Here is a 14,265-nt window from a genome sequence, read left to right on the forward strand (position 1 = left end):
CCACAGAGAGATGGTGTCAGCAAGACACTAACATCTTCCTATAAAAATAAATGGCTTCAAACAAAATGAAAGGATTCGATATACATTCCAATGGGCATAATGAAAACTTCCGTCCACGTCACTTTTTCATGATTGAAATAACACTTGACTTCTTCATTCAAAGCTGTACAACTACTTATCCAAGGACAAAGGGCAATTTGGTCTGAAAAACTTTCCAAAGCATGTCAGATGGCTACACTCAGAATATTTGGAAGGTCCAATCTCTTTGAAGAATTGACCATACAATGATGCTAGGATGCTAGTTAGAGCTGTACACAAGTTGAACCGACTTGAGCTCTGCCAAGCTCGACTTGGCTCAGCCACTAGTTGACGCCAGCTAGAAATCGGCTCGGCTCAGTCATCGAGCTTGACTAGCCAACTTGGCTTGGTTCGGTTAGTAGCTCGGGCTAATTCGAGCTGAGTTCAAGGCAAAATTGAGCCTGTGCGACATTTTCTCAAACATATAGAATGCATTTTCAATTTCTCATGATATGTAAAACAACAACAGTAGTTCACATGTATTTTATTAAACACTAAGAAAGCAATATCAAAATCCAAATACAAGGGTATTTATTTCATATCCCTACCTTCTTCGTCACTAGCTAACACTTGGTTGAGCCATTTCATTAAACACATGGCGGACAACATCAATATCAAAATAACCAAGTCATCAAATTGGTTTGACCTGAGTTTGATTTGAGTTGGGCTTCAATCCTTAGCCGAATCGAGCTTACCCAAGCTCGAAGTCGGTTCGAAAAATTAGGTAGATTCTCTCCAACTAGTTTCAAATTGTGTCGAGTCGAGCGACCTCTCTGAGGTAAATCGGCTTGCGTACAGCTATAAATGCTGATACGGTCAAAAGAGATTTTTTCTTTGTGGTCACGTGGCTTCCACTATTAGAAAAGAATTGTCCTCACTGTGGTTCACTTACCATTCTCGTAATGGTACACGTGGCAACAGCAGACAAGCTCAGCTTAGGCATACAGCCACCCATTGACAGACGGCTCTGTTGTCAAAATCGAATGATTACAAGCCCATTATTAAAAGAAAACTTCTCACGGGGACCAAAGAAGAAATGTTTCAGAAGGCCCACCAAAGAGTCAGTTACACCGCCTTTGAGTGAAGGGATTTTTACCCATGGGCCATCTTTCCTTTTTTCTTTTTACTTAATTAGACGGCACTACCTAAAACATTTATCTTTAGATATCACCACTCTACTTTGAAGGAATTATTATTTTATCACTTTCTTTTATATTTAAGTTATAGTGATTTAGTTATTTCTGAAAAACATCAAAATACTCTTTAAAAGTAACAAAGGTGGGACAATGATCTAGACCGTTCACTAACCCGACTATTCCAACAAGACATTTAGACAACATCTGAACCAGGGAAAACTAATTAGTTAGTGAAATTGGATATTAGAATATTCAAAAGTACATGGATAACGCACTGAACCATTCAAAGACAGGTTAAAAAATAAAAAATAAAAAATTGGTAGACAGAGGTTTAGACTGTTTCAAGATGATGGACAGCAAAAACTTCCATCAATATGTATGAGAGGATATGACCAGGTGTTAGTGATAATTTGTATCATTTTCATAAATAAGCTAATGACCATTACTTGAATTTAATTGGGAAGTGGTAAAATAACATCTAAAGAAAGGAAAGAAAAAGAAAAAAAAAAAAATTTTAAAGGTGTCATTTCATAAAATCCTTTGAATAAAATTAATAAAGATGACAGTTAAAAAATAAATTTAATTAATTAATTAATTAATTATTATTTTTTAAAAAAAAAAAAAAACAACAATAAATGCGTGGGACTCTCCTCCCCAACCTTTTACCAACCAAAACTGATATGCTCTATACTATCTCTCAAAAATGGGTGTCCTAACAGGAATCCTTTTTCATCTTCTCTTGCATGGCCTTTGTGACTCCCATCTTTCGATCGGAAATCAAATTATTGTCCCGGTTCCTCGTAAATATGACCCGAGTTTTCTTCAAGGAAAAGCCTTTTTCATCCATGCCGGTGAGACGGTACCTGACTTCAAGGCTGCATTGAGCGTTGACACCTTTGATGGGAAATATTTGTGTGAATTGGCAGTTTTTCTCGGAGAGCAGAAAGTATGGAATTCAGGCCGCTTCTCACATTTTTATCCAACAGGGAGTTGTGTGCTGGAGCTATTGGAAACTGGGGTGTTGCAGTTGAGTGATACGAGTGGACGGATCGGATGGAGGATTGGTAGCTATGGACAAGGTGTGAAGGTAAAAAAAAAAAAAGTTTCAATTTTTCCAACTCCATGAGTTAAAGATACAAATCAACTATAATTTATTTATTTTTTCTTCTTTTTCTTTCTATAACAAGTTTACCCAATCAGTAGTAATTATTAGGTGCTCATTAGCAAATGTTTTAAGTGTGTATAACCATTGATATGATAAGACCCAGCTTTGGGTGGGGGGATGGATGCCTTTGAAATCTCTGGCCCTATTTTGTTGCCATTTAAAAATGATTTCATCTCATTTTTAAGTTAACAATAACTATGGATTAGATATCATAGCCTATATATAAATTAGGGGTTAATTATCAAAGATTACTTTTTAGTCCTTGCAAAGATCTCAAATTCAAATTACTATAAATTAAAATGAGATTAAATCACATTTTAAGTGGCAAAACCAGAAAGGGTCACATATTTAGCTATGTCTCTATTGAATGTGAACTAGTTGACCATCAGATCAACATGTTAGACAACGGGATAATAGACGTGTACGGATCGTATGTGTTTATGTGCATGTTATAGAAGAAAACCATACACTTGCTGAGGCTCAATGCTCATCTCTCCTCTTTTCAATACAATTTTGAATTATAAGCCCTGAGCCTTTTACCCGCTAGCAAACATGCATATCAGTGACGCATGCCTGGGTTAGGAAATACCAAGATTTGTTGAATTAAACAACATTATGATGGATTGGAACAGAAAATAGAGGCACCATCATGGCCCATGCCCAGGGAGCATAGTCTTGAAAAACAGAATTTGAATATACCGAGCCATTACTTTGAGAAAGCAGCAGAATTTTATTATATACGTATATATATTGTGATATTTAATTAATTATACTGTCCATTTCTTGTGTAGATGTTACAGTTACAAAGGACAGGTAATCTCATTTTAATAGACATTGAAAACAATACAAAATGGCAGAGCTTCGACTTTCCTGCAGACATCATACTATGGCACCAACGCCTCTATGCTCCTGCTCAACTCACTTCTTTTTCTGCTAATTCAGCATCATATTATTCTCTCCAAATTCGACACGACAAGATAGCCATGTACTTGTACTCCAACAGCCGCAACTATTCATACTGGGAATTCAAGCCTAATAAAAACCGGAGCATCTCATTCGCCGAACTGGGTTCGAAGGGATTAAAGCTTTTCAATAGTCAATACCACAAGATTGCGCAGGTTCCCACCAATGGACAAGAGCCCATAAGATTTTTAGCCCTGAGTAAGACAGGAAACTTGAGATTTTATTACTATTCACCTCATTCAGGAAAGTTTGAAGCCTCATTTCAACTACTTAACAGCACATGTGATCTTCCCCTCACATGCGGGCCCTATGGTATATGCAGTTCCTCAAGCACCTGTACGTGTATGGGATTTTCAAAATGGCCAAAAAGAGTTCAATCTGAGTGTGATGAGGCATTTTCTGCTGGGTTCTGTGGCAGCGGTGATGCTACAAAGATGGTACAATTACTGGGTGTGACTAGTGTTTTACGGGGAATACCCCAAAACGTTAATGTCAGCAAGGAAGAGTGTGTGAGCTTGTGCACGGAGGATTGCACATGCTCAGCAGTTTTATTTTCCAACAGCAGCAATCAACAAGAATGTTTTCTCTATGAGTTGGTGGGAGGAGTGAAAGAGGTTGAGAAGGAAATTGGGATGAGTTATCTAGTTAAGGTTCCAAAGGAAACAAATGCCAACTGTGGGAGTTGTTTCAGTATCAGGAAACTACTCCTGCTTTTAGGTGGAGTGGTTGATGGTGTAGCTGTTGTTTTGATTTTTGGGGGATTGGTGTTCTACTTTCTTAAAAAGAAAAGAGGAAAAGATATGACAAGTGAGAACACTTAACTTGTTATCTTTGATAATGATGCTTGCAGTAATTCAAGTAATTTGAAGTTTCACCATCAGTTGATTCAAGGAATCATGAACCAAGTTACTGCGTTCTAACACTACAATCGGAAGCTGCATCTCCAACTGAAAGATTACATAACATCACTGCTGCAGATGCTCAAGTTTCTAATGAAACAAACGTCATTCTTAATCCCATTCTAGCTATTTTGTTCCCACATTGGAAAAGTTTTCCAAATAAACACAGGCAGATAAGGAATGGAAAAAATAAGGGTCAAACACTTATATTTGTGGTGTAATTATAGTTATGCATGTGTTTGTTTTCCAATTTCAAAATAAATCATCCTTCGTTCCCATTTCAATTGAAAGTTAAATACATTAAAAGACACCGGCAAAGATAAACTATCATTTTTACAATTGATGTCCAGGTAAAACAAACAATGATAACAAACTCATCGCTAAAGTCAAATTAATATAGATAATTCACCACACGGTTCACTACAAGAAAAGGGGGCTTTAGCCTCAGTTCGAAACTGTGGCTAAAAAGGTTAAAAACTGAGGCTATAGCCTTTAGCCTCAGTTATCCAAACCGAGGTTGAAACTCCCGTGGCTAAAGGCTTTAACCTCAGTTTTAGCAACCGAGACTAAAATGACTTTTATAGCCTTAGTTCTTCAAGTGAAGCTAAAAGAACCTTTTTAGCTTCAGTTTTCTCGAAATGAGGCTAAATCAAAATTTTAGCCTCCATTGTTTCCAACTGAGACTAAATCCAAATTTAGCCTCAATTGCCTCCAACCGAAGCTAAAACTATTTTTAACCTCAATTCTCAACAATCAAGGCTAAAGCCTTTAGCTACGAGAGTTGTAGTCTCTGTTTAGATAACCAAGGCAAAACTGAGTCTAAAGATGGATTTAGCCTCTTTTGACATCAACCGAGGCTAAATTCACTTTTTAACCTCATTTCTCTATCAACCAAAGCTAACAATATCATAATCAACAAATGATTGAACCTGTGTATATTTCACCCATTTAACATTCATCAAGACAACAATCAGCACAATATCAACAAAACAATTAATGGTCTATTTAAAGTTTTCAAAACAAACTACGAATGTCTTTCTTTCCTAGCCTTCCACATGAACTGTTTCAGTAAGGTCCCCTTCAGGACCGATCAGATGTTTTCGTTTCTTAGCCACATCTTCTGGCAGATGTCTACAACACCAACCTCACTGGCCATGATCACGTGTCCACTATGTGTGATGTAAAAGCGACCGGGGTGCAATCCATTCCGGTCCAATGTCGCTCCAAGATAGCGGCAATCAGTAACTGCATTTATACAATAAATATAAGTTCAAAATACTCATGTCACATGCAGAATCATTAAAGCATGAAGCAGTTCCAGCACAAACTTTACATGATATAAGTGCAGGTCCATCCCATGGCTCCATAAGAGCTGAAAAATATTCGTACAAGGACTTTCTATCACAATTTAAGAGATCTGTCAAGGTTGCAACTTACAAATTGAAGGCCCCTAAAAACATGATAGAAGTCCTTTGAAGTTGTAATGTCAATGAACCCTGTCCTTGGAACTGCACTCCATTTGCTAAGGCATCCACCCAATGCAGCACTAGTCAAAGCAAGAGTGTACTCTAGCACAGTTCCTGTATGCATGTTGGTTTTCTACGACAGATCTGCAACGGAAAGGGAAACATACATTAGTTTCATGACTAAAGACTAAAGGAAATATATACTGCTCAACATTTGTTGTTCAATAGGCAACTCTACAAGTGGGCCCGCCTAACACCTTTCTTGAATCCCAACCATTCATCTGGTGGACGCGGATTGCGTACTACCCCTGCCCGTCCCTAGCTCCGAACGGGCAGTTCTGTGGGCGGGCCCAACATGATGTAATCTGTACATCCAAACCGTCTATCCCTTTTCTCATATTATTTTAAGGCATCAAAACAAAAATGAGGCAGATCCAACGATCAAATGGACCACACCACAGATGACTCTTGCATTTAATGCAACTGACATTTAATGCTTTGTGCATTTTAATGCAACCAAGATTATTATTTGGTGTGGTCTACTTGAGCGTTGGATATGCCTCATTTTTTGTATTCATGCCTTAAAATAATCTAAGAAAAGGGATTGACAGTTTGGATGTACAGATACATCACGGTGGGCCCGCCCACAGAACTGCCCGTTTGGAGCTAGGGATGGGCGGGGGTAGTACGCAATCCGCATCCTCATCTGGTGAGCCTAAATAGGTCATGCCCCAAAATAACTCCCTTATCAGAAAGTCACCATGCATTGTTAGATTTCATTTTTCTCATAAAATTCAAACTATTGACTATACTGTCTATTTCCAGATCACCAACAGTTAAGATCATCTATCCAATGGAAGATATTTTTGTAGCACGATGAATAGGAGGGATCATCAAATTGTAGGCCCGCCCAGCTAATTGTCAGGCCCAACAACAGAAGCTGATGTTTTGTTGCATCAAACATCATAGACTACCTCTAATCATATCATTTTCAACAAAAAATCAAACTAGCTGCAAAAAAAATAAAATAAATAAATAAAAATTTAAAATAAATTTAAAATTTAAAAAAAAAAAAAAAAGGGGGAAAAGGAGTTACCTTTCGAGACTCATGAACTTCAGGAACGTTGTATGAATCGGGCGTTATGTTGGACAGCCATAAACCATGGAAAGTCGCCTGAGAGAAATCATTAAAAATGCATCAATTTCATACCAAAAATCAAGAAACAGAATCACGCATGCTTTTTTAGCACAGCCAGCAACAACGGAAGCCAGGTGCACTCTTCTGGTGGTGATCTGACTGTTCATCCAGTAGGCCACAGCACGGATGGACCCCAAAACCATCATCCCCTCTATCAGCTGGATGATCTGTGCTGCAAATGAAGTGTTTCTGCAATGGAAAGCAATACTCCAACTTTGCAGTAGGGATTTTCCGATGAGGGAGATTCTCAAGACACTGCCTATCCACTAATTCCATGATCAGGTCCACCGATGAACGATCCCGAACGCTAGAAAGCAGACCCCACCAGCAGTAAATTTGCAATTCAAAAAAGGAGAAAAGGAAAACAGAGAATGAAATTCCTTACATCCAATTGCCGCTGCACCTTCCCCAATCGCTTCTTCAGCCTCCGAGCTGGCTTCAATCCCGTCATCGCGTAGAAATCCTCCTCAATCACCTACAAGCCAGAGCATGTGTCATTCAGTGTAATTTCAAATCATAGCTTGAGAACAAAACGAGAAGAACTAAACCATTTGATATATCCAAAAGGATCCCATTTCTCAAGAATAGTAAAAAAGCCTAACACAACATAATCATATATAAAAACTCAGCAATTTCCACTGTCCTCTTCTTCAGCTAAACCTTCCCTTTGACAAGAAAAGAGAGAGAGAGAGAGAGAGAGAGAGAGAGAGAGAGAGAGAGAGAGAGAGAGAGAGAGAGAGCAGCAGCAGCAGCAGCCAGACTGGTAAAAGTCAAATATAAATAATCCATTCAAAATAAAAAACATAGAAACCCACTTCCCCGAATCTTGCTTCCAACAGGAGGCTGATTTCAGCGCTTCCTAGAAACAATCTCACTGTTTATTATCTCAATATGTCAAACTCACTAATCTCATTGTTTAACAAACAACACTTAACGTTGAGCGCTTTCCGGATTCCACATAAAGTAAAAAATTTCACTGTTAACAAAACAGGCCCTAATACAATCAGTAGAAACTAGTAATTGTTCAAGACAAAATCAATCACAAAGAACAAACAGAGTAATAGGTTAAGAAAATAAAAAATAAAAAAGTTAAGACTATTACATGATTACTGTTTGATCACAAACGCACACAATGAAAAGACTGATCTTACTAGAGTTTTAACTTACTGACACTTAGTCATTTATGGCATGAAATGGAACATGTGGCAAATCTCATGCCACAAGGACCACTGTACTGTATACATGTGGAAAATTGTGGATGAGATCTGAACTGTTCGATCAGCTATTGTGGTAGTGAATGGGGCAAAGACCAAACATCACAATGATTGGAGGATATAAAACAACCAACTTCAGGATATCTATGATATGGATATGAGTATGGAGGTAGTTAGCCATTGACTCGATTACAACAATCTCTTGGTTGCCCATTGCTTTTGTATGTGTTGCCCACCGAATGAATTGACCAGCCCGAATTTTAGGCAAGGATATGCACACGGTGGTGCACACCTCTTGCACAGCTTGGATGCCACAAAAAAATTGCAAAGTTGGCATTTCGATCACATGTAGAGTTGCACGACCATGCCCGCGAAAAGTTAATAGCATGCAGAGTATATGCTTACCATCAAGTGTTTCTCCATTACCGTCAATTGTCGCCAATGTATCCGATGAGCCACAATCCCCAATGCAGCAAATCAACAAACCTGAGAATAGAAGAAAAAAAGGAAAAATCAACAAACTTGGAGTTTGACATTTGAACCAAAATAAGCTATCTATTAATAAATCAACAACTGCTCAAACTAGTTTGACATTTGAACCAAAATAAGCATCCACATCGAAGTTTATGAGTCATCACAAGTTTCACAACTTACCAGTACCTAAATATCATTTCCTGTCAATTGAACCAATCCACTATTCAATTCACTTGGGCATCCAAACTCACACTAGGAGTCCACATAATGCATCACATGGACCTTCCAATTTCTCATTCAAGAATATGGAGGCAACCCAAACTCAATGAAAGACTGGCCTAGAACTAAAGCTAGGCAACCCAAACTCAATGAAAGACTCGCACATCTAAGGCAATAATTTTATCTGGAAAAAAAGTAATTAGTGATGAATTAGGTTGACAAACATATTTAAATCATATTGAAGAAATTGAAGAAAGCTTGCCACAAAGCTTAGAGATCTTGGTCAACCTAAAATTGAAGTAGATCCAAAACTTAAGTAGGCCTAACGGTAGGGGGAAAAAAAAAAGTGGGTAGAAAAATGCTTAACATTGAAATCTCCCTAGGTCCAATGTTAGTTTCATATGCCATCCAAACCTTCATAGGGTCCTTTTTATTGGATGGCTAGGATTTTGCACATATTAGTCACACTATCACATGCAGTAGTGTGTACCACTTAACATACGGATGCAAGCTTCTGCAGCTTTTGTTACTGCCGGTGCCCTAGGGATGGCAATTGGTCCTGCACTTGCCAGTTTTCTTCAAACTAATTTTAAGTTTTTCATAATCACAATCAATGCAGACACTTTACCAGGTTAGCTTATGGCTGTGGCATGGCTCACCTATTTAATTTGGTATGTACTGGGTGATACACAATCTATCATCTTCACAGGTGTGATTTTTTTTACCAATTTATTCCTTGACTTCAGAGTAATAAATTTGAAGATGCCCATGCAACTTGGACATGGTGAAGCAACCAGATTGCAGGTTCTGTTTCTAGATCTGTAATCTTCAAACATGGATCCAAAACTTACACAAAGTGGCAAAATTCAGAATCTGAATCTAAAGCTCAGCAGCAGAAAATGGCAACTAGAAATCTGGATTTTTGTGCAGCAGATCTGAGACAAGAATCCTTTAGGAAGTATGGCATCTAATACAACACGATGTTGAATATCTGGTTTTGGTACACAACAGACTAGATTTGGGCTTATGCTTCTGGATTTAAATCCCACTAGAAATCCACATGCAGAAGTACGAATTGGAATGGTCTGAATCTGAATTTTGTCATAGCAGATTCGAAACCCTAAATCTTTATGACACCATACTCACATCGAAACAGAAAGTATTGGACTGTGGTTCAACCCAATAGCATCCCAGCATGATCAACCCCTCCCCACCGTCATTGGGTTGTTATTAGTGTGGAAAGGTTATTGTTATAGTTTGGAATGGAATGAGATATATGGTTTGGGTAAATAAGGCTGGATTTGGGGTCCCTACTCATGGCTATCAAATGGCTAGGATCAGATCAGGGAGAAATCTAGGTATGGCCAATCTATGGTGGGTCCCATCAGATCAACACATTGGATCACTAAGCAATGGGCCCCAATCAAAATGCTTGTGTTTGCTCCCAATCGGAGCCTTTTTCCAAATTCAGTCCGTCAATCAGAAAATTTCTAAACATTTCTGCTCCTAATTCTTGACATAAAAATTTCATAAAATTCCAACTACGAATTAGGTATCATTATCACCATAAATTCAAACCAGAAATTTGGGTTCATAATACATGCATCTAACCATATGCATCAATCCATTCAGCTCAACTTTCACAGATACATTTCAATTTATATATCAGCACAAACTACATTCTCTCTCTCTCTCTCTCTCTCTCTCTCTCTCTCTCTCTCTCTCTCTCTCTCACACACACACACACACACACACACACACACAAAAAAACTGTAGTTTTCTTTTGTTCTGATCTATAAACCGAATACTCAATCCTACCATCAGAATCAATACAAAAGAAAAGGCACAAAAGGGAATTTTGGTAGAACTTCTACAATTGAGAAATCTGACAAAATGGCGGTAACTAATATCATTCGAAACAGAGAAACGTCGAATGCGACGTAGAAAATCAATGCAAAAAACAAGCAGAGATTAAAAGACGAAAGCAATCAAGAAAATTCACCTCAGATCAGTTTTTTTCCTGGGGACGCTGATTCTCGGATCGGATCGGAACGGAGAACGGAGGATCAGAAGAAGATGAATGGAAGGAAGGAGGAATTTGAGAAGGTTTTCGCCTCGAGATCTTCGACTCGAGCCATCGGATCGCTCGATTTCGAGTTCTTGCAGCGGAGAAATAGGGTTTTTTGTTTTCTCGAATTCGGAAAAGAAGAGAAAACGGAAATGAAAATGGGGATTTTTTTTTTTTTCTCTTCCTTCCTCTTTACAACGGGAAAATAGAGCCGAAGAGGGGAGGTCAATATTTTATAGTGTGGGCATAGGAATACGGTAGAGCAATATCTACGGAACACGTGCATGCCATTTCAAATTTGGTTCGTCCATCTAGTTTTCCCTCCGATAGATGGAAAAGATCTGAAAATTCCATTTTACATGACCTGATCAGTCACCATCTAAGATATGTTAAAAAACAAAATCAGTGAATAGACACCAGTCACAGTGATGATGTGGATAGAACGATGTTTGGAATGTTATTTTACCTCATATGTTCATCAACCGAGACAAAAGGGCAGACTTTTAGCCTCAATTACTCATCAACCAATACAAAAGGATAAACTTTTAGCCTCAGTTTCTCACTAACTAACGCAAAAGGTTAAACTTTTGGCCTCAGTTGCTCACCAACTGAGATAAAAGGGCAGACTTTTGGCCTCAGTTTCTCACCAACCAAGGCAAAAGGGCAGATTTTTGGCCTTAGTTGCTCACCAACCGAGGCAAAAGGGGTAGACTTTTTACCTCAGTTACTTACCAACCAAGACAAAAGGCCAGACTTTTGCCTCAATTGCTCACCAACCGAGGCAAAATGGCAAACTTTTTGCCTCAGTTTCTCACCATCGAGGCAAAAAGGCAAACTTTTAGCCTCGATTGCTCACCAACCGAGGTAAAAAGGCAAACTTTTGGCCTCAGTTGCTCACCAACCGAAGCAAAAGGGCAGACTTTTGGCCTCAGTTGCTCACTAATAGAGGCAAAAAGGCAGACTTTTAGCCTCAGTTGCTCACCAACCGAGGCAAAAGGGCAGACTTTTAACCTCGATTGCTCACAACCAAGGCAAAATGGCCAACTTTTAGCCTCAGTTGTTCACCAACCGAGACAAAAAGGCAGACTTTTGGCCTCAATTGCTCACCAACCGAGGTAAAAGGACAACCTTTAGCCTCAATTTCTAACTAACCGAGGTAAAAATTGAACTTTTAACCTTAGTTCCTTTACAACCGAGGCTAAAAAATTTAGGCTAAATGCCTATTTTCTTGTAGTGGTTATAGGAGTAATCATTACTCATTTCCATGTCATGATTGTAATTGGAAAACCAAACATGCCCTTATAAGGTAAAGATTTTATAATATTTTCTTTTATAAATTTGATCCAAGGGTATGTATACACTGTTGGGGAACCGCAGAAGCACACAAAGTTGAATCAAGCAAAGTACTACCAATCACACAACCAATTCCAAACAAAACCCTTTTGGGGAAAAACCACAACACAACACTATGAAAGCAAAAATTACAAGAGAAAACGATAGAGATTACTGATTCGAACAAGCATTGAATCTCCACCACAAGCCCAAGCTATGCCCTTGAAATCCTTAGGAACAAATTAGAAAGCTTAGAACAACTCTTCCTTTCAACCAAATCCCAATTACACCCGCTATTTAGCATAATATAGTATCACAATTAGAATAGGAAACAAATCCTGCACTTGCGCAATTCTGTGTGCACGCTCGATGGCACCTTCGATGGAACTTCAATGGCATCGACAATCTGTCGATGGCATCGAATACCTTCAAATGACATCAAGTAAAACACCAAAACGTTCTAGCAATAAAACATAGATTTTTCAGAGTTTTCCGATGGCATCAAGAACTTGTCGATGACATTGACCACTGCTCGATGATATCGAGTGGTCTGTCGATGACATCAATAGACCCCGTTGTTTACAGATTTAAGACATAAATAACAATATCCACTATGTGCCTCACATCCTCATCTCTAATTTCACCTTACATAATAGCTCCACCATCGCTTCTCGTGCACACTGTCTTCCATTTACACCTTTCCCAAGACTAAAAAAGTTGCACAAAACTTGAACATCTCTGTGAGAACCACATTTATAAGCATGTCAGCTGGATTCACACTTATGTGAATTTTCTCTAGAGTCACGTCTCCTTCCTCAAATATCTGTTGGATAAAATGGTGATACACATCAATATATTTAGTGAGTGAATGATAAATAGAATTTTTAGGCAAATTGATCGCGCTTTCATTATCATAATTTACCAGCACGGCCCCATGCTGAAGCCCCAATTGATTTATCATTCCTCTCAACCAAACACTTTCCTTAAATGCTTCTTTCACCTCCATATACTCATCTTCGGTTATGAAAAGAGCCACCACAAACTGAAGCTTTGACATCCAACTGATCGCTCCACCTACCAGTACAAACGAGTTACTGGAAATCAACCTTCTATTATCCACACTACCTGCGTAATTGGAATCCACATATCTTACTAACTTGGCCCCTAATTTCTCAAATGATAAGATGTAGTCATGTGTACCTTAATATATCAAAGTAGTCATTTCATTGTCTCTCAATGTTGCTTGCCGAGGTCAGACATGTATCTGTTAACAACACCAATCGCATCTGAAATATCTGATTTTGTACAAACCATGTAATACATGAACCTGCCAATTGTGCTCGAATAAGGTACACGAGACATATCTTTCTTTTCTTCATTTGTTTTAGGACATTGTTCTAAAGATAGTTTGAAGTAAGCCATGTGAGGAACACCGACCGGCTTTCCTTTATCTATCCCATACTTCATCAATATCTTCTCAAAGAATTCAGCCTAAGATAACCATAGCTTGCTCACCTTCCTGTATCTATGTATGTCAATGACGAGAACCCTCTTTACAGCCTTCAGATCTTTCAACTCGAATGTCCCCGGTAACTGAGTCTTCAGTAAGTCAATCTCAGACATGCTATGATTGGTGATAAGCATGTCATCGATGCATAAAACCAGGATAATGAATTTTCCATCACTCAATATCTTGTAATAGACACAATGATCATATTCACTCTTGCTAAGCATCTGACTCACCATAAAATAATCAAACTTTTTACACCATTGCCTAGGCAATTGTTTCAGGCCATACAACGACTTCTTCAACCTGCAAACCTTGCTCTATGTCCCTTACATTCTGTAACCTTCCGGTTGTTTCCTCTACATCTGTTCTTCCAATTCCTCATGCAGGAAGGAAGTCTTCACATCCATCTATTCTAGCTTTAGATACTATTGGGCAACCAGTGCCAACACGAATTTAATAATTACTTGCTTCACAACCAGTCCGAATATCTCAGTGAAGTTGACACCTTCTCTCTGAGCATATCCCTTCGCTACTAACCTTGCC

The 14,265-nt window shown here is 38.6% G+C and overlaps 1 protein-coding gene across 2 annotated transcripts; it reads left to right on the forward strand.

Annotated features, from left to right (window-relative positions):
- Positions 1–1,893: 1,893 nt before the first annotated feature.
- On the forward strand, positions 1,894–4,446 carry LOC131257014 (PAN domain-containing protein At5g03700). 2 transcript variants are annotated; one of them, XM_058258169.1, is made up of 3 exons: positions 1,894–2,301; positions 3,171–3,192; positions 3,322–4,446. In XM_058258169.1, the coding sequence occupies exons 1-3, from the start codon at positions 1,918–1,920 to the stop codon at positions 4,161–4,163; spliced, it is 1,248 nt and encodes a 415-aa protein (XP_058114152.1). In that variant the 5' UTR covers positions 1,894–1,917; the 3' UTR covers positions 4,164–4,446. The 2 variants fall into 2 exon arrangements, with proteins under 2 accessions (XP_058114152.1, XP_058114151.1); XM_058258168.1 differs by having other exon boundaries at positions 3,171–4,446.
- Positions 4,447–14,265: the final 9,819 nt, after the last annotated feature.

Source organism: Magnolia sinica, chromosome 9 (genome assembly GCF_029962835.1).
Source record: "Magnolia sinica isolate HGM2019 chromosome 9, MsV1, whole genome shotgun sequence".
Classification (NCBI taxonomy): Eukaryota; Viridiplantae; Streptophyta; class Magnoliopsida; order Magnoliales; family Magnoliaceae; genus Magnolia; species Magnolia sinica.